This window comes from Myotis yumanensis, unplaced genomic scaffold (assembly GCF_028538775.1).
Source record: "Myotis yumanensis isolate MYYU_CA2020_CCGP unplaced genomic scaffold, mMyoYum1.0.hap1 SCAF_1, whole genome shotgun sequence".
Classification (NCBI taxonomy): Eukaryota; Metazoa; Chordata; class Mammalia; order Chiroptera; family Vespertilionidae; genus Myotis; species Myotis yumanensis.
In genome coordinates, this window is record NW_027223752.1 from 52,151,604 (window position 1) to 52,176,574 (window position 24,971).

General features: G+C 43.0%; 1 protein-coding gene, 1 non-coding gene and 1 pseudogene across 5 annotated transcripts; all 3 read left to right on the forward strand.

Moving 5' to 3' along the window:
* The first annotated feature begins 172 nt into the window (after window positions 1-172).
* CIAO2A (cytosolic iron-sulfur assembly component 2A) lies at window positions 173-23,759 on the forward strand. Of its 4 annotated transcripts, none has more exons than XR_011472212.1 (6): window positions 173-451; window positions 8,517-8,681; window positions 10,071-10,120; window positions 11,393-12,261; window positions 18,180-18,225; window positions 23,296-23,338. XR_011472212.1 is itself a non-coding variant. In XM_070421237.1 (5 exons), the coding sequence occupies exons 1-5, from the start codon at window positions 328-330 to the stop codon at window positions 23,391-23,393; spliced, it is 483 nt and encodes a 160-aa protein (XP_070277338.1). In that variant the 5' UTR covers window positions 183-327; the 3' UTR covers window positions 23,394-23,759. The 4 variants fall into 4 exon arrangements, 1 of the variants encoding a protein (XP_070277338.1); XR_011472214.1 differs by having other exon boundaries at window positions 175-451; window positions 11,447-12,261; XR_011472213.1 differs by lacking the exon at window positions 18,180-18,225 and having other exon boundaries at window positions 23,296-23,383.
* LOC139014230 (SWI/SNF-related matrix-associated actin-dependent regulator of chromatin subfamily D member 2 pseudogene) lies at window positions 14,599-18,173 on the forward strand (annotated as a pseudogene).
* On the forward strand, window positions 22,915-23,021 carry LOC138999783 (U6 spliceosomal RNA). Its single transcript, XR_011469450.1, has one exon. It is a non-coding gene; the product is annotated as a U6 spliceosomal RNA (small nuclear RNA).
* Window positions 23,760-24,971: the final 1,212 nt, after the last annotated feature.

Sequence of the window (24,971 nt, forward strand, 5' to 3'; positions counted from 1 at the left end):
TCCCAGAACACAGCTGTCTTCCGAAGAAAACGACCCACACGTCCCAGCATGCAATGCGCCTCACGTGCGGCGAGGAATTTTTTTTTTTCCTCTCTCCAGTCTCGCGGAAACCGAGCAAAGCATGATGGGGTTTGTGGTCCTTGGGGTTTGCGCCTTTTCCCTTGGTCCCCCGCGCTACTCTCTCCGGACCCGCCCATTCCCTGCTCCCCTGGACACTTAGGTTGGTCTCGGCCCGTTTGGAAACCAGGAAGTTGATAAATCGCGAGGCCCGCCGCGGAAAGACGGCGGCTCGGGTGGGACAGTCGCCAGGGATGGCGGAGCGTGAGGATGAAGCGGGTGTCGGGACTGCTCTCCTGGACGCTGAGCAGGGTCCTGTGGCTCTCGGGCCTCTTTGAGCGGGGAGCTGACCGGCAGCCCCGGATCATGGAAGAGAAAGCGCTAGAGGTTTATGGTAATTAATTTTATCTAGGGCAGTATTCGGCGTTCTACGTGGAGGCTGTGGGTAAACGAGGGCCTCACTTGAGGGCTGGGAGGGGCGACTCGGGCTTTTGCCGGATCCGCTGGGGAGCGTGGGAAGCGTTTTCTTGGGGGTTTTAAGTCACGCGGCATTATGGGTCTTTCTAGGACCGGGGCTCTTCCTAGATCTGGGCAAGCCGAGTCTGGAAGTCTTCAACGCTTCATTTCCCTTGTCTGCCCCAAGCCCTAGTGGCAGAGCTGGCGCCGACGGGGCTTGTTTAGGAAGCAGGCTGGCCTGGCTGCGCTCCTTGAGCCTCTTTCCTATCCCTGACACGCGCTCCTGCTACCGTTGAGGGCGCTGATGTGTGACTGCCAAGTTGGGGACTGGCCCAAGGTCACAGCCACTTCTCTGTACTGCAGAGGCAATAGGCAGAGGTCCCCAAGAGAAGAGGACGAGATAGGTTCCTCGTAGCCAATCTTCGAACTTAACACAGCCAAACCTGGAATGAAAAAAAAAAACACAAAAAACCACATACACACACTTCTCTTTTTACCCCTGGGGCCATCTTCATTGTACAGGTGAGGAAACAAAAGTTTAGAGTGGCTACACAACTACCTGGTGGTCACACTGCTAGTAAGGGAAAAGGGTAGAGCTCATGTCTTCTGATTCCAAATTTAGTGCACTTTCCACCACTTCACAATGGCCTTATGACTATTCTTTTAGTATTGTTTTTGAAAACTAAAAAGGGTGGATCTAACTAACGTTGAGAGATTCCTGCTGACTGAGGGTAAAGAAAGAACCATAAGAATAAAAATATAATATAGTAAGGATTATAGGCTAGGAGATGGAAGCTCGTGATGGAAATAACCTTTGGAGCTGGTCTAGTTTACCATTCTCTTGCCAGGGGCAGGACCCAATCAACCTTCCTAGATGATTGACAGGAGTGGAATGACCTCCAGGAAACTGATGGATGCTTTTTTGTCCTGTCAGGTCTCTATCTACAGTTGCTAGTGACAGCAGGGCACGGGGGACACAACTTTGGAAGAGAGAGAGATGATTTTTGTCTTCAAACTTACATTGAGGGGGACAAATATTTATATATCTATCTATCTGTGTGTGTGTGTGTGTACATATATATACAAATATTTATATATATAAATATATATGTGTGTGTATATGTATATATGTATATGTATGTATATATGTATATATATGTATGTATGTGTGTGTGTGTGTATATATATATATATATATATATATATATATATATATGATAGAAGGCCATAGACCTGAGAGATACAGAAATTCAAAGGAAAGAGAGATACCATTTCTGATTGGGAGATACCATTTCTGATTTGGGATCTGGAAAGACTTTAAGGAGAAAGAATTACTTGAGTTGGGCCTTGAAGAATTAGTAGGATCTGGACATATAGAGGGTAGAGGGCATACTAAACAAGAAACTAGAGCAAAAGGATGGGGGTGAGAAAATGGCATGTTTGGGGAATGGCAGATAGGTGGATAGGATAGAGTTTGTGGTTAAAAGTGGTAGGTAGGGTCAAAAATTGTTTTAGATAACAGGTTGGAATTGGATACTGAAGGTTTACATATAAATGATTTTTTTGGTATAACAGTTTCTTTAATGACAACATCTATATCATAAATGAAGATTTTAATATCAGTCCAGAACCGTGGAAGAATTTTACTCAGGGGAGTAATGTGAGGTGAGCAACATTGCTTTCTTTCTAAAAGAAATAAGTCCAAATCTCTCAAATCACTAGAAAACTGGAGATGTTTAATAAAGGGGGAGATTTAATTTCAGGACTAAGTAGCATATAAAGACTATATGAACAAGCCTTACAGGAAAAAGGCCTAGGATGAGGGGCAGCAAAATCCCTTTCAGAAAACCCTGTTTCCCTGAGCTCCATGATGACACAGCCTTGTGAAGGAGAAGCTGTGTCCTCTTTTTCCTGCCTCTATTTTCAAATTCTGTTTCTAATCAAGTGATAAGCCCAGGAGTTGCTATGGAGGAAGTAACTTTGATTGATTTGTTTTTCCCAGCTGTATTTCTGATGGCAGGGGTGCTATACTAGTAAATAATAGAACAAAATCTCCGGCTTGAGACCATCAAGCCCATTCTCTGAACTCCCTCTGCTTCTGCCCTTTCTACTTCATCATTTCTCTTTATCATTTTTTGTGTCTTTCTGTACAGCCTCAGAGTAAGAAGGAAATCTATCCTCTCCCAAGGCCAACCCAGGTTCCCACATCCTTGGTCTCACTCCCTTCTGCTTATTTTACCAGTCTCTCCACATCCCCTCAAATTTTCAGTCTCTCTTTCTCTTTTTTTTTTTTAAATATATTTTATTGATATTTTACAGAGAGGAAGGGAGAGAGATAGAGAGCTAGAAACATCGATGAGAGAGAAACATCGATCAGCTGCCTCCTGCACATCTCCCTCTGGGGATGTGCCCGCAACCCAGGTACGTGCCCTTGACCGGAATCGAACCTGGGACCTTTCAGTCCGACGGCCGACGCTCTATCCACTGAGCCAAACCGGTTTCGGCATCTCTCTTTCTCTTTTTTAAAAAAAATATATTTTATTGATTTTTTACAGAGAGGAAGGGAGAGGGATAGAGAGTTAGACACATCGATGAGAGATGAGAAACACCGATCAGCTGCCTCCTGCACACTCCCCACTGGGGATGTGCCCGCAACCAAGGTACATGCCCTTGACTGGAATCGAACCTGGGACCCTTGAGTCCGCAGGCCAACCCTCTATCCACTGAGCCAAACCGGTTAGGGCTCTCTTCCTCTTTTTGATCCTTCTCTTTGGACTCTAAAACATACTCAAGTTTCCCTTATCCTTGTCACTGTTCTAGTTTTTTCTAAACCCAATGTCCCTCTTCTGCCCTTCCTTTCCCTGCCAATGTTGTAGAAATACATTTTCAGTTCCCAACCACTTCCCCTTTTGCAAGGTGGCTTCTGCCTTCATCTTTACTGAAACTGCTTTCTTATGGTTGATCTCCTAGGTGACAAACAAAGACCTGTTTTAGCTCTTTGTCAACCTGAATTTTTCTGCAGCATTTGATGTTGTTAACCACCCCTGTCTTCACTTCTCTGCTTCTTATTTTTCTTCCTCCTGATGCTAAATTAGGTGCTTTCACAGATTATTCTTGGGTCTCTTATGTTAGTGATTTTCAACCTGGGTTACATATAATAACCTGAAGAATTTCTTAAAATCTCAATGCCTAGGCCAGCCATGGGCAAACTATGGCCCGCTTGAAATGAATAAAACTAAAAAAAAAAAAAGACCGTACCCTTTTATGCAATGATGTTTACTTTGAATTTATATTAGTTCACACAAACACTCCATCCATGCTTTTGTTCCGGCCCTCCGGTCCAGTTTAAGAACCCATTGTGGCCCTCGAGTCAAAAAGTTTGCCCACCCCTGGCCTAGGCCATACTACACAGACTATCTGGTGGTAGGGCTCAGATATTAATTTTTTGTTTTTAATCTTTATTGTTGAGAGTATTACAAATGTTCCCCTTTCTCCCCTCCATAGCCCCCCGCCACCCAGTTCCCACCCCACCCCAGGCCTTCACCACCCTATTGTCTGTGTCCATAGGTAATACATATATGCGTAAAAGATCTTTAGTTAATCTCTTCCCACCCCTACCCCCCCTTCCCTCTGAGATTTGTCAGTCTGTTCCATGTTTCCATGCCTCTGGTTTTATGTTATCAGTGTAATTTGTTCATTAGATTTCTTGTTTATTTATTTTGATTTTTAGATTCAATTGTTGATATATGTATTTATTGCCATGTTATTGTTCATATTTTATTCTTCTTTCTCTTAAAGAATACCCTTCAACATTTCATGTAATACTGGTTTGGTGATGATGAACTCCTTTAGCTTTTTCTTGTCTGTGAAGCTCTTTTTCTGACCTTCGATTCTAAATGATAGCTTTGCTGAGTAGAGTAATCTTAGTTGCAGGTCTTTGCTTTGAATATTTCTTGCCATTCCTTCTGACCTGCAAAGTTTCTGTTGAGAAATCAGCTGACAGTCATATGGATGCTCCCTTGTAGATAGGCAACTGCTTTTTTCTTGCTGCTTTTATGATTCTCTCTTTGTCTTTAACCCTTGGCATTTTAATTATGATGTGTGTTGGTGTCAGCCTCTTTGGGTTCCTCTTGTTTGGGACTCTCTGTGCTTCCTGGACTTGTAAGTCTATTTTACTGGGTAGGGAAGTTTTCTGTCATTATTTCTTCAAATATATATTTTATTTTTAAAAAATATTTTTATTTCAGAGAGGAGGAAGGAAGAGGGAGAGAGGGATAGAAATATCCTATATAATAAATGGCTAATATGCAAATTGTCCTCTTGGGAGTTCAACCAACCAGGAGTTCGACGCCCGCTATGACATGCACTGACCACCAGGAGGCGGCGCAGAACAAAGGAAGGCTCTAGCTGGCAGCTGGCAGCCGGGGGAAGGAAGGCCCCAGCCAGCAGCCGGCAGCTGAGGGAAGCAAGGCCCCGATAAGCCCCAATTGCCGACCAGGCCTAGGGACCCTACCGGTGCACAAATTTCGTGCACCAGGCCTCTAGTCAATAATGAAAGAGAATCATTGATTGGCTGCCTCCTGCACGCCCCATACTGGGGATCGAGCCCCCAACCTGGGCTTGTGCCCTGACGCAGAATCGAACTGTGACCTCCTGGTTCAGAGGTCCATGCTCAACCACTGAGCCATGCTGTCTGGGCTTCAAATAGGTTTTCAGTATCTTGCTCTCTCTCTTCTCCTTCTGGTACCCCCATAATGCAAATGTTGGTATGCTTGAGTTATCCCAGAGGCTCCTTACACTATCTTCATATATTTTTTCTTCTTTTTGCTCTGCTGATTTGGGTGTTTTTTGCTTCCTCATATTCCAAATCATTGATTTGATTCTCAGAATCCTCTCCTCTACTATTGAATCCCTGTAAATCATTCTTTATTTCAGTTAGTGTATGCCTAATTTCTGACTGGTCTTTTTTCATGTCTTTAAAATTCTCACTAAGATCCTTGAAAGTCTCACTAAGTCCCTTGAAGCTCTCATTAAGTCCCTTGAAGCTCTCATTAAGATTCTTGAGTAACCTTCTAACCATTGTTTGCACTCTGTATCCAGTAGTTTGCTTGCTTCCATTTCTTTCATTTGTGACATGTTTCTTTGTGTCCGCATTTTGGCTGCTTTCCTGTGTTTGTTTTTATGTATTAGGTAGAGCTGCTATGTCTCCTGTGATTGGTAGAGTGGCCTTGTGTAGTAGGTGTCCTGTAGGGGTCAGTGGCTCAGCCTCCCCAGTCACCTGAGCTGGACACTCAAGGTGCATCCCTGTGTGGGCTGTGTGCATAGTCTTGTAGTTGAGCCTTGATTGCCATTGGCGTCACTGGGAGGAATTGCCCTCCAGGCCAATTGGCTGTGAGGACCTGCTGTGATTACAGCAGAAGAGCTGCTGTGCGGGAGACACCCCTATGGAGCAGGACTTGCTTCAGTGGGGCTTTGGTGCTTACTGAGTCTGCCCCTCGAGTGTGTCGCTTGTGATTGTGTAGAATTGTAATCTGTTATGGTCTGAAGTTGTCCACTGGGTACACTGGCTCTGGGGTTTCCCGGGAGGTGCAAAGTCATCCACTGCCACTTGGCAGGAGCCACAGAGTGACCAGCAGATGGCTGCCACATGTTTAAGGCCCAGAAATGCCCAAGCTGAGGCCAAACTGTCTTGGGCCTCTTATTGATAGGTATGGAGCACACTGATGTCAGCTGCTGCTTGTTTGAGAGATTTAGCAAAGTCTGAAGACTAAGGCAGGATAGGCCATTCATATGGAAAATTTACTACAAGCAGCTTGGGTGGGGCTGCAAATTGAATGGGGTGGAGTCTCAGAGAATCAACAAGGTGAAGTAAACAGTGTGAGCCAGGCTGATGGAAACTCAGATAGGGCTGCCACTCAGCTCTACTATGGGGGAAGTTCCAGCACAGGAACAATGACCCCTGTGAACACCCCCGTTTGGGAGAAAGCTGCTCCTGAGTTCCTGCCCTGATGCCAGACAATCCAGTTCCTCCCTGGAGCTCAGAGGAAGCAGAACCATATAAGTTTGTGTGCTAGACCTTTAAGAGGAACTGTGTGGGACTTCAGCAGCCTGTGAGTTGTCACTCAGCCACAATCCTTGCTGGTTTTTACAGCCCGAAGTTACGGGGACTTCTCTTTCCAGCTCTGGAACCCTGGGCAGGAGGTCTGGTGTGGGCTGGGACCCCTTGCTTCTCACGTGAGGCAGCGGAGATATCCCTCCCCATTAAAAAAAAAGCCACATGTAGGTGTCAGACCAGCCCGTTCCCTGCTTCTGCCTCTCCTACCAGTCTTTATGTGCTTTCTTCTTTACTTCTCTAGTTGTAGGACTTCCATTCAGCCAGCTTTCAGGCAGTTCTGAATGATGGTTGTTCTGTATTTTAGTTGTAATTTTGATGTGGTTGTGGGAGGCGGTAAGTACCACAGTTACCTATGCTACCATCTTGGTTCTCCTCTTGTTCTTCCATCAGTTTTTAGTTTTTTAAAAGGATTCCTGGTGATACCATTGTTCAGCCAAGGTTGAAAACTACTGTTCTACTCATTCTTTCTTGTGAATTTCAGAGGCTCAACAACTGCTCTAGCCTGATGCTTTCTCTTAAACCTTATGTCAAGCACGTGTTTACTGGAATGTACCTCTGGTTTGTTCTGAAACAAAATCATATATAAAATTAAAACTATTCGCCCCAGCCCCCAAATTTATTTTTGTGTTCGCTGTAGTTTTATTCTATCAGTGTTCTCCCAGACACTTACACTTAAAATATGAGTCATCGCCCTGGCGGGGTGGCTCAGTTGATTGGGGCATCCTCCCATGTATCAAAAAGGTTGCAGGTTTGATTCCCCATCAGGGCACATACATACGTTTCGAGTTCAATCCACATATGAGAGGCAACCAATTGATATCTATCTATTTCTCTCTCTCTCTCTTTCTCTCATTAATAAACATATCCTTGGGTGAGGATTTAAAAGAAAAATCGGAGTCATGTTCCTTTTCTCCCTTTCCTTCCCTTCTACATTTAACCAGTTGTCAAATTCTGTTGATTCTGCCACAGAAATTCTTCCTCTGTCTGTCACCATTGTTCTATGCCTGTTTTAGGCCCAATTTTTTCAGCTGGTATTCCTGACTCTGCTCTTTAGTTCTGTGCCTATCAACTAGTGGATGAGTTACCAATTTACAGTGTAATGCTGTCCATGTCACTCCCTTGTTCAAAACCTCCTGAAGTTATCCTCTTGTCTATAGTGACCCCAAAAGATTCTTCGTGGTTTGGCCCAAACTCTTATATCTCTTCATTTACTAGTATGCTGGGTTCCAGGCAAACTAAATTTCTGGTTCTTTACTTTCTTTCACCTTAAATATTGAATATTGAAATGTTACCTATTTTTATTTTAAAATTATTTTTTGTCAGATACAAGCAAAAGTTTATTTAGAAAGTCACAGAGGTAGAAGAAGTGAGCTGTGGAAGAAGTGTGTCAGCTGAGCTGTGTGGGCTCAAGGAACAAGTTACAGAGGCAAAAGAAGGGCCCTTAGAGCTTAGGAGAGAGGGGTAAGGAAAATGTGCCTGGGGGGAGGAAGGGGCTAGGAAAAGGCTTGACATGCTCCATAGAGAGAGCCGCTGAAATATTACCCGTTTTAAAGGCCTAATTCAGATTCCACTTCCATAAGTCCTGATGTCACATTCTCCTAAGCTAAAGTTATTTCTTCCTCTTGAGTTTCTATAACGCTTTCCCCATTCTTATATTCTCACTTCAATGTTGAATCCAAGACACTGAAATGATCTAATAACCAGGAAAACAGTTTTCTCAAAAGGAAAGTGGTAGTGGAAATTTCTGTCAGAAATATGGGGACTTGCTCTAGTATTTGCTTGCCTTAAATATAAAGAAGAGTGTGCTTTTTGATTAAGACTGGCAAAATCATCCATATTTAGAATATTCATGTTTTTACATAATACCTTGTCTGTGATGATTCTTTAGATTTGATTCGAACTATTCGGGACCCAGAGAAGCCCAATACTTTGGAAGAACTGGAAGTGGTAACAGAAAGTTGTGTGGAGGTTCAGGAGATAAATGAAGAGGACTATTTGGTTATTATCAGGTTCACGCCAACAGTACCTCATTGCTCTTTGGCAACTCTTATTGGTAAGCTTTTATATATATGTATGTATATATACATATACACTAGAGGCCCGGTGCACGAAAATTCGTGCACTGGGGCGGGGGGGGGTGTCCCTCAGCCCGGCCTGTGCCCTCTCACAGTCCGGGACCCCTTGGGGGATGTCCAACTGAAGGTTTAGGCCTGCTCCCCGGGGGATTGGGCCTAAGCTGGCCTTCAGACATCCTCTGGCAGTCCGGGAGCCCTTGGGGGATGTCTGACTAACGGCTTAGGCCCACTCCCCCCGGGGGGAGCGGGCCTAAGCCGTTAGTCGGGCATCCTTAGCACTGTTGCTGAGTCAGGAGAGGCTCCTGCCACCGCCGTTGTGCTGGCCATCCATGAGCTGGCTTCTGGCTGAGCGGTGCTCCCCCTGTAGAAGCACACTGACCATCAGGGGCCAGCTCTTGCGTTGAGTGTCTGCCCCCTGGTGGTCAGTGCGCATCATAGCGACCAGTCGTTCCTGGTTGTTCCATGGTTAGGGTCAATTTGCATATTACCCTTTCATTTTATAGGATTTTTAAATTCTGAATTATTCTAGCTGATATTGACCCAAAGTAGCAATTAGCATGATGTGTGGTAACTTTATGGTATACAGAGTATCGACCTGCAACCTAGCTATGTACCCTGACTGGGAGTCGAAACCACAACCTTTTTGGTGTATAGGTTGTTGCTCCAACCAACTGAGCCACTTGGCCAGGGCTTCATTCCTTATTTTGAGGTGGGGGAGAAGTGGAACATTGGCACTGAGGGTCTGTTCCAAGCCCAGTTTTAATTTACAAATTAAAATTTTTAATTTACTGAAAAAATTATAGAACCGTGTCTTGGCATTGGGGTGATAAACTGAACTTCAGAGGAACTTGTTAGAGGGAAACAACTTTGTACCTTGTAGGCATAGACTAGGATTCCAACTTTGAGAGGTTTCTTGTGCTCCTTTTTAAGTGCCTCTTGTTTTTAAATTTTTATGTAGCCTGGCCTGTTGTGGGCATTCAGTAGAGTTTAAGGAGTGAATTGACTTTTGTTTGAAGGCAAATTGATAATAGAAAGGTCCTGGGCTTTGCAGTGGTCTTGGGTTCCAATCCCAACTCTGCCACTTGATTAGTTCATTGACCTTGGGCAAGTTACATTGTGACCTTGGTTTCATAATTTGTAGAGTGGAATTGATAATATTTAGCTTACTGGATTATCATAAGGAATATGTAAGACTATATCTATATTAAAGTTGCTAGCATGGTGTGAGATTCAGTGGAGACCTACAATGGATTGAGCCAAAGCTGTTTTCAGCTACTGTATTATATGGATATGCCTAAGCACAGGTGTACGCTTTTTCAAGAGCTAGTAAGAAGGGATAATTGGGGCTTTTTTTTTTCCTTCCATAGGACTGTGCTTAAGAGTAAAACTTCAGCGGTGTTTACCATTTAAACATAAGGTAAGGAAGATTTTTTTTGTTGTTGTTTTATAAGTTTTATTGAGATTTAATTCAAATTATATAATTCACTTGTGTAAAGTGTACAGTTTAATAGTTTTTAGTATATTCACTGAATTGTGCAAAATCACTATTAATGTTGGAACATTATCATCATCCCAGTGAGAAACCCTGTACTGATAGCAGTCATTCTCCATTTCTCCCAAACTCTCCCCCATCCCTAGGCAACCACTGATCTACTTTTTATCTCTAGATTTTCCTATTCTGGATGCTTCATTTAAATGGAATTATATAATTTGTGGTCTTTTAAGACTGGCTTCTTTCTCATGAAATAATATTTTTCAAGGCCCTCGCCAGGTAGCTCAGTTTGGGTAGAGCATCATCCCGATACACCAAGTTTGTGAGTTCAATCTCAGTCAGGGCACATACAAGAATTATCCAATGAATGCATAAATAAGTGGAACAACAAATCAATGTTTCTCTCTTTCTCTCCAAAATCAATAAAGAAAATAAAAACAAATATTTTCAGAATTTATCTATGTCGTAATATGTATCAGTATTTCATTTCTTTTTATAGCCTTATACCATTCCATGATGTGGGTGTACCACATGCTATTTATTTGTTTATCAGTTGGTAGACATTTGGGCAGTTTCCACTTTTCATCTATTATGAATAATGCTGCTCTGAACATTTGTGTACACTTGTGTGGTCATATGTTCCCATTTGTTTTCCACCTAAGGAGTAAAATTAGTGGATCATATGGTAACTCTATAGTTAACCTTTGAGGAACTGCCAGACTGTTTTCCACAGCTGTTCTACCATTTCACATTTCCAAAAGCAGTGTATGAGAGTTCTGATTTTTCCACATCCTCACCAATACTTGTCTTTTTCATTATAGCTATCTTACTGGGTTGAAGTGATAGCTCATTGAGGTTTTGATATGCATTTCCCTGGTAGCTAATAATGTTGAATATTTTTTCATGTGCCAAAAATTTTAAACCAAGTAAAAGTCACATAAAAAGGGCCACAAGAAACCTCTCAAGAGCTCTTATACACGGAGCCACATTCCTTGGCCCTCCCACCCCCTCCCTCAGGGCACCCTTGCCCCCCTGGGGGGGGGCGGGATCCATCCCAAATCACTGGAACCCGAGGGAGGTTTCCTCACACCCTCAGGGCCCGAGGGAGGTTTCCTCGAACCCTCAGGGAGATGAGCTTTCAACAGTTCCCTCTTCCCCTGTCCCCTCCCCTGCTCCCACCCCCTTCTCCGAGTGCAGGTCCCTTTAAGGCGACAGCGCCTTCTCTGGCGCCTTCTCTGGTGCCTTCTCCAGGTCAGACTACCAGCAGCGACCACGGGAGCATGGCGGACACCGAGAGCATGGCGGACGCGGACCTGTTCATGGAATGTGAGGAGGAGGAGCTGGAGCCATGGCAGAAAATCAGTGATGTCATTGAGGATTCTGAAGTTGAAGATGATAATTCAGTGGATAAAACGACTACAGTTTCTGTGAGCCAGGAGCCAGTCTCAGCTCCAGTGCCCATCGCTCTCTATGCTTCTGTTGTTAAGCACAGTGGGGCACAGAACAAAGACGGTACAAAGAGGACTCTTGTCAGACTAATTGTCGAGGACAATCCCCAAATAAAGCGTCGTCGTCGATATAATATGCCTGACGACCAAGAATTGCCACCATATGTTTCTCCATCCGAAAGAAGGCGACGTCGTCTACAGAATATGTCTGAAGAAGAACGATTGGCACAACGTACCTCTGAAGCCGAAAGAAGCCGGCGTCGTCGACAGAATATGTCTGAAGAACAACGATTGGCACAACGTACCTCTGCAGCCGAAAGAAAGCGACGTCGTCTACAGAATATGTCTGAAGAAGAACGATTGGCACAGCGTACCTCTGAAGCCGAAAGAAGCCGGCGTCGTCGACAGATGATGTCTGAAGAACAACGGTTGGCACAACGTAACTCTGCAGCTGAAAGAAAGCGACGACGTCTACAGAATATGTCTGAAGAACAACGATTGGCACAGCGTACCTCTGAAGCTGAAAGAAGCCGGCGTCGTCGACAGAAAATGTATGAAGAACAGTCATCGACAAGTACTACCAGTACTGATAGGAACTGCCTTCATAGCGAAAATGAGGTAAATGAGGATGCAGTTAGCGAACACAGTTGTGGTGGAATGTAACACATGTGGTGTTACATGTCAATTTTGCCTATCCCTAAATTTCTCCGACGAAATGGAGTTATTTGTTGCTTTCTCTCGAGTTTGAAGAGCGTGTGACGTTAAAGTTGTAAATACTTCATCGCAAGGGAAATTAGTCAAGCACTCTGAAAGTGTTTTTACTTTTAATGTGGTATACAGGGAGATATTAGAATAAGTTTAATCAATTTATCAGTCACTGTTTTTATTGATGTTCTTTATATCATATTTTTGTTGTTTTTTATCTTTTTGTTGTTTTCATGTCTTTGTTGTTATATCATGTTATTGTTTATTTGTTAATGAATTTATATATTATTTTCATGTACATTTTACTAATTTTCTTTCATCTCTGACACTTCTATTATAGAGTAAGGATGAATAGTGATATTAAAATATTTCTTCTAATTAATTTCCTTTCAATGTGCATGAATTTGTGCACCAGGCCACTAGTATTGAGATATTTATAGGTGAAATGATATGATCTAGGACTTGTTTCAGAATAATATGGGCACCAGTAAGTGGGTAGAAGGTATAAATGAAACATGATTGGCTAATTATTGAAACTCAGTGATGGTACATGGGATTCATTATAGTGTTCTATTTTTATATATATTTTAACTTTCCTATAATCAAACATTTAAATTAAAAAGTATATATATAGTCAGTAAGTTGCCCGTATAGTTATCATAGATAAAACTTGTTGGAATTTTTTATCTGTCAACCTCTGTAATCACTACTCTGCTGGCCTAGTAACTGTCAGGGTCTAGTCCACTACTGGGCTCTCAGTGTCTCAGAGACTGTGGGACAAACCACTGGTGGCCCATTAATAGCTGCCTGTATACCCAGTCTGCTGGTTTTGCTTTGTAGCTAACTGCAGTGACTCCATTTGCCAAATTGAACATACAGTTCAGAGGAGTCCGTCTTATTCAGTAATTTGAGGTCAAAAAGTTGAGGCAATATTTGCTTTTATCTTTGATTTAGGTATATTGGCTCCCCCAAATTTTCTATCTGGTTTTAGAATATTTGTAAGTTAGAAAATATAGTATTGAGAATTTTTTTAGCCAAATGTAGTATATGGAGGACTTAAAAACATTTACAAAATTGCTTTTCTCACAAATGAAAAAGAATGTAAAATATTTCAATAACAATTAGCCCAGTTTATTAGTATGTGTTTATTAATATTTATTCATGAATGAATCATTACCTTATTAAGTCATCATTTTTACTTAATGCTGTTGACCAGGTCTTTTCTTTGTCAGTCTTGATGACATGAAGAGAAAGAAGGCCTATGAATCTCTGTGTTTCCATACCTAAGACCATGGTTGTTTAGAGAGTCCTTTGCATTTCTGAGATTTGACTCACTAGGAAGAGATGCCATTCTTTTTTCTTTTTTTAATATATTTTTATTGATTTCAGAGAGGGGGGGGAGAGAGAGAGAGAGAGAGAGAGAGAGAGAGAGAGGGAGGAATCAGTGATGAGAGAGAATCATTGTTTGTTTGCCTCCTGCACGCCCCACATTGAGGATCGAGCCTGCAACCAGGCATATGCCCTGATTGGGGAATTGAACCATGACCTCTTGGTTCATAGGTTGATGCTCAACCCCTGAGCCATTCTGGCCGGGTGAGATGCCATTCCTTAAAGTCTCTGTACTTGCTGAGTTAATGCTTATTGATGAATATTCCTCTTATAAAAAAAAAAAAATAGGTGGTGGGGGTGGGCTAGAAGGGGTCAATGGGGGCAAAGGGGGAATATATGTAATACTTTCAACAATAATTTTTTTTTAAGTAAGGTGGGTTAGCAGCAAATTACATTCTGACAAAATAGGTGTTACCTAGTTAAAATGTAATGTTCTTGTTTTTTGTTTTAAGAAAAACATGTTATTTTATTTGTAAGAAAAAAAACCTTATATGTTATTTTGTTTTGCTCGAAAAAAAAAGAAACCTCTCAAGTTTAGAATCTTTTATTCTTGCATCTATTTGGCTGCCCTGGGGTATAGTTCGTATGGAAATAGCAGGATAGCCTTAACCGGTTGCTCAGTGGGTAGCATCAATCTGCAGACTGAAGGGTCCCAGATTTGATTCTGGTTAAGGGCACAGGCCCGAGTTGCTGGCTCGATCCCCAGTAGGGGGCGTGCAGGAGACAGCCGATCAGTGATTCTCTCTTATCATTGATGTTTCCATCTCCCTCTCCCTCTCCCTTCCTCTCTGAAAGAAAGAAAGAAAGAAAGAAAGAAAGAAAGAAAGAAAGAAAGAGAAAGAAGGGAGGGAGGGAGGGAGGGAGGGAGGAAGGGAGGAAGGAAGGAAGGAAGAAAATGCTGACTCTCCTTTATTTACCATTTTTCAGAATAATGAATCATGCTTAATTTTAAATCAAAGTAATGAGTATGGAGTGGTTTTATATCTGTTACTTTGTGTCTAGAATAAGAGTTAGTATTATGCAAGCCAACCCAGAACCAGTGCTCAGGAGGCCAGGGCCAGCTGGAGGTGTGAGGGGCCCCTGGGGCTGCTGCCTTCCACCCCATGGGCTCTGCAGGCCCTGTAGTGCAGGACCGGTGGCCTGGCATGTCACCAGGGAGCTGGATATCCATGTCTGGCTTGTAGGTGGAACCCCTTGCGGGTTCCCCATTTGGCATAGCTACTCCACTTCTATCTGGCATGCCACCTACCATGATGGACCCATTCCGAAAATGCCTGCTTGTGCCCCAGGCCCAGCTCCCAATGCCTGCTAGCACTGCAGGTTAAAGAGGAGGAAGATGGCAGATAAGGTTCTACCTCAGCGAATTTGGGAGTTTGTCCCAGAGTCTCAGGTATACATGGATTTCTTGACTTTTGAGTGGAAGCTGGACCAGACCATTGCTTGCAAGCAGATGGAGATCCAGGAGGCCATCAAAAAGCCTCTGCTGTGAAAATGAAAGCTCCGGATCTGTATTTCCAATATGTTCAGTCCTAGCAAGGCAGAAGGTGACAGTGTAGGAACTGTAGGGAACCCCAGCAGGGGACAAGGTGGGAACTCTGAGCGGAGGGAAAAACTCCTGGATGATCCTAGCAAACAGAAGAGGAAGTTCTCTTTATTCTTTTAGAGCCTCGTCATTGAGCTAGATAAGGAACTGTACTGACCTGAGGACCACCTATTGGAGAGGCATCGGATGCCCACCACCCAGCAGGCGGATGGCTTCCAGGTGAAATGGCCTGGAGATCTCAATGTCAAGTGTACCCTCTTGCTCATGTGGATCATCAGCCTCCCCAGTACAAGTTGGACCGCTGCTGGCAAGGCTGCTGGGAGTGCAGTCCCTGAGGCTTTATATCAAACACCACCAGCTACAGGATGAGCATGAGCATGGGTATATCAACTCCAGCCATTACTTCTGCCAGATCTCAGCTATGGTCGACTATTTCTCCGAGATTCCCATGAAGCTGACTGGGTTGCTGCAGCACCCAGAACCCATTGTTATCAACCATATCCTTAGGTTAGACCCTAACCAGAAGAAGACAGCTTGTTATGCCATTGGAGGTGGCCAACCCACTCAAGGCTCAGATGAGCAATTTTCTGGCCTCTACCACCAATCAGTAGGAGATTGCCTCCCTTGATATCAATATCCATGAGACCATCGAGTCCATCAACCAGCTGAAGACCCAGAGGGATTTCATGCTCAGCTTTAGCACTGACCCCCCATCCAGGAGTGGCTTCGTTCCCAGCACTGAGACCTCAAGATCATCTCTGATGTGATTGGGAATCCTGAGAGATGAGATGCTTCCGACCACCAGCCCTGGACCCAGGAAGCAGTGGGAAGGCATATCTTTGTCAAGATGCAGCGGCCAAGGCAGGAACTGGAACAGGTGCTGGGAATTCGCCTGACCTAACTGAACAGGGATCCCTCCCTTCCTTCTCAGCCTGGAAGGGACCATCATTTGAGGCTGCAGACACAGGCACAGGATAAAGAAGGGAGTGAGGGGTATCTCCTGTCACCTACTTCCCAACTTTAGTTTCATAAATGTAGTGGTGGAATTCCTTGTTGCTTGACCCCCAAAGCCTTATTACTTACTTGATGCTTTGGCTTTAATTGGGTTCACAACGGATGCCTCTGCCCCCTGCAGGCAGGCCCAAGTAGGACTACTGGAGGCCTTGCTTTGATATTATAACTGATAGGTTTCAAAACCAAAGGCCCCTGGCTTTGCTTGTTTACAGACTCCCCTCTGGGGCGAGTGCCCTGGCTGGCTCTGGGGAGCTGGACAAAGAAGAGGGACACAACTTACAGTCTTCCTAGCCTTTCTAAACTGAAGTTCTTTGCCATTCCTACTAGCCCAGCCTTGTTACTGGTTTGTTCTTTTCCTTCGGGTATTTACATTTTTTGGGGAGCAGGTTCTCCTATGCGGCACCCACTTTTTTGTACAGGGGATAAGTGGGGTTTTTTTTAGGGAGTCCTATTTGGTGCCTCCTCCTTTATTTTCTTCAATCTATGCCAGCGGATCTGGCCACCATCATCTCCTGGGATGCCAGAGGGCTGCCACCCTAGCTCTTGGGTCCAGGGCTATAAAGCCTTCCTTCTAGTGGAAGGGGCACTAAAGTTCTCTGGCATGGCCTGAGGTATGGGTGTGCTTGCTTGATGGAGGGCAGGGGGAAGTGGGGAGAACTTGTTAAGGAAGGTAGGCCTAGGGTTTGGAAAGTGCCACTTTAGGCAGGTTTAGAAATTTCCAAATAAATCCTTGTTTATTGGGGTTCCCCCCCGCCCCCACCCCCCCAAAAAAAGACTGGACTAGATGATCTCTAAGGTCTCCTTTAGCCATGATATGCTACAATTTATTCACTCATAAAAAAAACATCTCAGTAGTAAATAAGTATATAAGAATTAGTTCAGCCCTAGCCGTTTTGGCTCATTGGTTAGAGCACGGCCCATGGACTGAAGGGTCGTGGGTTTGATTCTGGTCAAGGGCATTACCTGGGTTGCAATTTCCCTCCCTGCCCCCTGGTCAGGGCATATGCGGGAGGCAACCAATAGATGTGTCTCTCTCACATTGATGTTTCTCTCTCTGTATCTCTCCCCCTCTCTTCCACTCTCTCTAAAAAATCCATGGAAAAAATATCTTCAGGTGAGGATTAATAAACAAACAACAAAGAATTAGTTCATATGCTCCATTTTTCTCTGGAAACTAAACATGTCTTTATCATATAACATGATTTATTTCCCATAGGATTTGCAATAATTTTGTGGGTTTGACTCAAAAGCTCTGGTTCTTGGAGGATAGCTTATGAGGGAGTGAGTACAGCAGAACCGGGAGGGTTAGCTTAACCTATATTGTACTTGAGAATAAGTTTGTCAAGATAAAAATGGATGAGAAAAGGAGGATACTGAGAACTATATACTGTGATTTCATTTTTGTAAAATAAGAAATAAAAAGGAATGTCCAACCTTAGGGTGTACGTGTGTGTGAGATATGTGTTAGATTATGGGTGATATAGAGGAAAAATATGGAAGAAACTACACTAGATTATTAATGTAGCTTTCTTGAGAGGGGTAGGGAGCAAGTTTAGATAATGATTTTGGAGTAAGCATTAGAGTGCAGGAGAGGGATTTCCATGAGTAAAACATATGAGGTCTTATTTGTATAAAATTACATTAGTTGTATTTTAAAAAATAGAATGCCCCCTGCAGACCTTTCCCAGGTGACCAAAATTAAAAATCCTACTCATTTAAGCCCTTGTTTTAGGGAAGAATCTGAGGGATTTGTTCCCAAGTCTTTGATGGTGGAAACAGGATTTGGGCTTTCTTCCCTAGACTGTTGAGTCCATTGTACATTCCACTTCATTCATCATCTTAGAATGCCCTAAATGTTTTGCTTTTAATATTTTTTTCTTCCTAGTTGGAAATCTACATTTCTGAAGGAACCCACTCAACAGAGGAAGACAGTAAGTGAATCTTGAATCATTATTAAAAACAACTTCAAAAAGTACTTTATCTGGAATACCAGGTTATTCTGCCAGCCAAGTATCTATTCTTTTGCAAAAAAGTGAAAAATCAGTTAGTAGCTCTTTCTTGAGGTGTGGAAACATAGACATTTTTATGAACGTAATTTTTTTCAGTAGGACTCTGGGTGAATTAGAGTTAGGCCCTGTGGATATTGACTGGTTTAGGCCAGTGGTTACACATCTGTAAAGAACATCCAGCTCTAGGAAACTTGACTTACAAGCTCTAAAGAGTACTGATTCTTTTCTTTGGTGGCAGGATCGAGAGCTGTGTACTTGAAGGTCTAGCGAGTAAAGCTTTAGGGAATCTTGGAGTAGGTGTTATCTTTCTGGGTTAATGTATTAAAATGGGAGTGGGGCCCTAGCCAGGTGGCTTAGTTGGTAGGAGCATGCACCAAAATGTTGCTGGCTTGATTCCTGGTCAGGGCACATACCTAGGTTGCAGGTTCAATCTGCGGTCGGAGTGCATACAGGAGGCAACCAACCAATCAGTGTTTCTCTCTCACATCAATATTTCTCTCTTTCTTGCCCCTCCTCTCTCTCTAAAAAAATCAATAAAAACATCCTCAGGTGAGGATTAGAATAATAATAATAAAATGAAATGGGAGTAGGGAACTTTTTTTCTATAGAGGACCTGTGGCCTATAGAGAGAAGTCTATCAGTAACTACTTAAAAATACCAGAGTTGGGGTTTGGGAAAAGCAAAAGACAAAAAGTTCTGTATAACTATGTATTACATTAAAAACAGAGAACAGCCCTGGCTGATGTGGCTCAGAGGTTGCAGCATCAGCCCACATGCACAGGGATTATGGGTTCGATTCTTGGTCAGGGCACATACCTGGGTTGCAGGTCCCAAGTAGGGGCGCATGTGGGTGGCAACCAATCCATGAGTCTCTCTCAAATCCATGTTTCTGTTTCTCTCTCTCTCCCTCTCCCCCACCCCTTGCCACTCCCTCTCTCCTTTCTACTCTGTCTAAAAAAACAAAAACAAAACAAAACAAAAAACATTAAAAAAAATCCTCCAGAGAACAGAATTTTATCTATAACCAATAGAGTGCAAATAATGAAAAATACATTTAAAATGCATGTTGCCCTAACCCAGTGGTCAGCAAACTGTGGCTCGGCAAACTGCGGCTCGCCAGCTACATGCGGCTCTTTGGCCCCTTGAGTGTGGCTCTTCTACAAAATACCGACTTCTGCGCATGGGCCACGAAGTTTCAATTGCACTGTACGTGTGCGCCCGCATGTGGTATTTTGTGGAAGAGCCACACTCAAGGGGCCAAAGAGCCGCATATGGCTCGCGAGCCGCAGTTTGCAGACCACTGCCCTAACCAGTTTGGCTCAGTGGATAAGAGTGTTGGCCCGTGGACTGAAGGGTTCCGGGTTTGATTCTGGTCAAGGGCATGTACCTTGGTTGCAGGCTTGATCCCCAGGAGGGGGCATGCCAGAGGCAACTGATTGATGTTTCTCTCTCATTGGTGTTTCTAACTCTATCCCTTTCCCTTCCTCTCTGTAAAAAATCAATAAAAACATATTTAAAAAAAAGTAAAATACATGTTGTGCTTAGCTTTTATCACTAAGTAAATTGAGAAGTTGGAAAACAGCAGAGGAGGGGAAGAAAGGGACAATAATAGAGTAAGAGCAACACTAAGATAGACATACATCGGAAGACAGTGACTTAAAAAACATACACAGGAAGAGATGCACACAAAAAACGAACACAGAAGAGAGGTGCAGAGAGTGAAGTAAGCCCACTGCTTTCAGAGAACCAGCCCATTCAGGAAACTTTTTAGGTACTGTCATGAAAACTGCTAAAACCATGTCCTATTTTCACAGTTCTGGACTTGTAGATTATTTTACTCCTCATGTATTAAATGTATTCAAATCCCATAAGCTGATGGCTTCTACCTCTTAATTTAAAATATAAGAGTTTAGATTCCCTAAATCCACTCTTGTTATGTCTTTGAAATTCCTCTTCATTATGAGATTTTATAATAGGATAGTATTAAGCTTTTTTAGAAGTATTTATTGAGTGCTTTCTTTATGTAGGCACAGTTTGACCTTTGAGATACATCCTTGCTCTTGTGGAGTCTACATTGTAGGAAGAAACAGAATTGCAATAGTTTATATGGGAATATATAAGTTTTCTACATGTGACATTTTAGCAGGATCCCAGAAAAGTTAGCCCACATTAAGAATATGGACATCTCGCCCTGGTGTGTGGCTCAGTTGGTGGGCATCATCCCATGCACTGAAAGGTTTCTAGTTTGATTTCTGATTAAGGCACATGCCCAGGTTGCGGCCTTGATCCTTGGTAGAGGGTGTGGAGTAGGCACCCCATCAGTGTTCCCTCTCACATTGATGTTTCTCTCTCTTTCCCTCTCCTTTCCTCTCTCTCTAAAAATACATACATACATACATACATAAAAATCTTTACAAAGAATATGGATAGCCCTACCCCCAGTTCAGTTGGTTGGAGTGTTGTTCCTTGCACCAAATAGGTTGCGGGTTTGATTCCCAACCAGGTCACTTACCAATGTTGTGGTTCTATCCCAGGTTGGGGCGCTGATGGGAGGCAACCAATCCATGTTTCTCATATTGATGTTTCTCTCTCTCTCTCTCTAAAAAATCAATAAACGTATACTCGGGTGAAGATGAAAAATAATAAAGAATATAGAAATCTCTCTTGGACTATTCCATCAGGATTATTTTTAGCAAATTATAGACAACCAATGTGGACCAATAACCTTTATGATATGAAGATCCATGCAAACTAGTTTAAAAAAGGAAAGATCCAGCCCAGCTGGTGTGGCTCAGTGGTTGAGCATCCACCTATGAACCAGGAAGTCACGGTTTGATTCCCGGTCAGGGCACATGCCCAGGTTGTGAGCTTGATCCCCAGTGTGGAGTGTGCAGGAGGCAGCCAATCAATGATTCTCTCTCATATTGATGTTTCTATCTCTCTAGCTCTCTCCCTTCCTCTCTGAAATCAATAAAAATATATAAAAGATCCAGTAGATTAATAGAGACATAAATAGAACATTCACATAAGAAAAGCTAATAAATACACATGGGAGAATGTTATCCCACTATTAATCAAGAAATTGCAAATTACAGTCATTGGAACTATTTTTCACCTGTTTTATATATATACTAGAAGCCCGTTGCAGGAGGATTCCTGCAAGAATAGGGCTTCCTTGAGCCGATTGCGCCGCCAAGCCCCGCCGCCCAGGGCTGCACACGGGGGTCCCCGCTGGGGGTGGGGCTTAGGCAGCACACGGGGCCTGGATGGCGGCTCACGCTGGCCCACCCTGCCTGCATTATGCAAATTAGCCACCATCTTTGTTGGCAGTTAATTTGCATATCATGCTGATTAGCCAATGGGAGGTGTAGCAAAGGTACAGTCAATTACCATGCTTGTCTATTATTAGATAGGATATATAATTTTTATTATATATATAATTTTCACCTGTTTTATATATATATATGTTATTTATATATATATATGTTATTTATATATATATAATTTTTATTCTCACCTGAGGATTTGTTTTTATAGATTTTAGAGAGTGAGGAATGGAGAGAGAGAAACATTGATGTGAGAGAAAAACATCTATCAGTTGCCTCTTGTATGTGCCCCAACCAGGAATCAAACCCACAACCTAGTTATGTGCCTTGAATGGGAATCAAACCCACAACCTTTTGGTGTACAGGACAATACTCCAACCAACTGAGCCACCTGGCCAGGGCTGGTTTTTGTTTGTTTTTTAATATACTGGGTATTTCTGGCACACTGATAGCTCATGTATTGCTGTTGAGAATACAAATTGGTAAAAAAAATACTGGGAAGTAATTCAGTTATATCATTCAAACCATAAAAATGCTCATGTTTTTGGATCTGATAATCCCACTTTGAAGAATCTTTCCCAAAAAAAGGCTATATGTTTAAAGGTGCTTGTTATAGCATAGTGTTTATAATTAATTTATTTTTTAAGACTAGTGGCCCAGTGCACAGAATTCATGCGGGGAGGGGGTGCGGATGTCCCTCATCCCAGCCTGCACCCTCTCCAATCTGGGACCCCTTGGGGGATGTCTGACTGCCGGTTTAGGCCCGATCCCTGTGGCCCCCAACTGCACCCCCCTGCCAGCCTGATCTCCCCCAACTGTCCCCCTTGCCAGCCTGTTCGCTTGCAACTGCCACCCCCTGCCGGCCTGATTGCCCCCAACTGTACTCCCCTGCCGGCCTGCTCACCCCCAGCTGCCCCCCCCCCCCGCTGACCTGATCGCCCCCAACTGCCCCACCGTGCTGGCCTGCTCGCCCCCAACTGCCCCCCTCCACCAGTCTGCTCGCCCCCAACTGTCATCCTGCTTGGCCCCAGCTGCCTCCCCGCTCCCCCCACCAGCCTGGTCACCCCTAACCTGCCTCTGCCTCGGCCCTGCCACCATGGCTTTGTCCGGAAGGGCTCCTGGTCTAATTAGCATATTACCCTTTTATTAGTATAGATTCATTTTTTCTTCATAATTAATTTAGAACACTTAACAATTTTTGCTGTATTAAATAACCCTGTAGCTTTAAAAAAAAAATAGACTTAAGGGGGGAAAAAAGAGCAACTTTCAAAATTGTATTTACCCTGTGCTCGCTTTGGCAGCACATGTACTAAAATTGGAACTGTACAGAGAAGATTAGCATGGCCCCTGCGCAAGGATGACATGCAAATTCGTGAAGCGTTCCATATTTTAAGAAAAAAAATTGTATTTTCCCTGAGTGTAACATCTGGCAGTATGAATATGGACAAAGACTGGAAAGAAAGAAATGAAAATAGTTGTGGTAGAATAGTAGGCTTATAGGGGATATTTTTCTCTTTAAATCTCCCTTCCAGAACTTCTGAATAATTAGCTAAAATCAGTTTTAAGTTCTCAGGGAGTTAAATTCTCTTTTAACGGCCTAAGAAAAATACTGTCTGTTGCCACATATTGACACAGTTCTGCTAACTTTTGTCTGTGTGTTTTGCAGTCAACAAGCAGATAAATGACAAAGAGCGAGTGGCAGCTGCAATGGAGAACCCCAACTTACGGGAAATCGTGGAACAGTGTGTCCTTGAACCTGACTGATAGCTGTTTTAAGAGCCACTGAACTTGTTTGATATGTCTGTTTAAACTCCTTGTAAAATGTAAAAGACTCATGTTTAATACATAGGTGATTTATACCTCAAAGCATTTTTTTAAAAGATGATTTCCAAGCAAGATATGGTAGTAACCTAGTTTGTTCATTGTATAACATTCTCAGGATTTGTAACACTTAAATGATCAGACAGAAAAATATTTTCTAGTTATTATGTGTAAGATAAGTTGCTATTTTTCTGATGCCTATTCTGATACAACTGCTTTTCATGTCAAATATTTACTGTGTCCAAATGTATTCAATTTAAATCATTACTCTGTAAAATAAATAAAGCAGAGATGATACTTTCAATGACACACCTTAGAATGTTTTTATTAAATTTTAAATTCAGTGTAAATGTCGACTGTAAGATATTTACAAAGGTTTATTTTTCTGATTATGATGTAGAGTCAGAGATCTGAAAGCCAAAATGAACCCTTAAGATCAGGCTGGGGTCCTGCCTTTCTTCAAGGAGAGTCCTGGACCCATTTAGATGAGGAACAAATGTGGAGTGCCAGGTGGCAGATAAAATTTTGAAGATCAAGAATTCCCCAAAGCAGGTGGTTTTTTGTGTGTGTGTGTGTGTGTGTGTGTGTGTGTGTGTGTGTGTGTTTTATCCTCACCTGAGGATATGTTTATTAATTATAGAGAGAGAGTAAGGGAGAGAGAGATAGAGAAACATCAATGAGAGAGAAACATTGATTGGTTGCCTCCCATACTGGGGATCGAACCTGAAACCTTGGTGTGTGTCCTGATTAGTAATCAAACCTGAGATCTTTTCGGTGCACGCGTGGACACTCCAACCAACTGAGCCACCCAGCCAGGGCTCCAAAGCAGTTTTGATTAAAACAATCTAAGTTTATGGTCTCTCGTTTACTTTGTTCAGTTTGTTTTAGGGTATAATGGTCATTTTAAGTGTAACAGGGTTTGGCAAGCAGTCTCCAAGTTGGTCCCCAGTGATCTTAGCTTTCTGGTATTCATGCCTTTGTGAAGTTTCTTTCCATGGTGAATCAGAATTGGTTGACATGACTAAACAATCAGAGGTGACAGTATATGACTTCTGGGGTTAGATCATAAAAGGTGCTGCTTTCGCCTTGTTGCTTGTTCTGCGGGAATCCAGCTGCTATGCCCTGAGAACACTGGAGCAGCCTGTGGAGAATTCCAGGAGCGAGGAATTGAGGCCTCCACTCACAACCAGCACCGACTTGCAAACCAGGTGAGTGAACCACATTGGAAGTGACCCTCTAGCCCTTGTCAGGCTTGATACCATGACTGGAACCTCACAAGACCCAGAGCCAGAACTACCTAATTCCTGAATTCCTGGTCCAGAGAAGCTGTGAACAATAATAAATATTTATTGTTTACACCATTAAAAGTTTGGGGGTAATTTATTTTGCAGCAATAAGTAACTAACATATAAGTTATTAGAATGGAACTCTTCTGCCTCAAATTTGAAGATCCTAAGGGAAAACAAGAGAACTTGTTTCATGGCTCTTGAGCCCCTTAATCTACTTCAAGAATACAAGTTT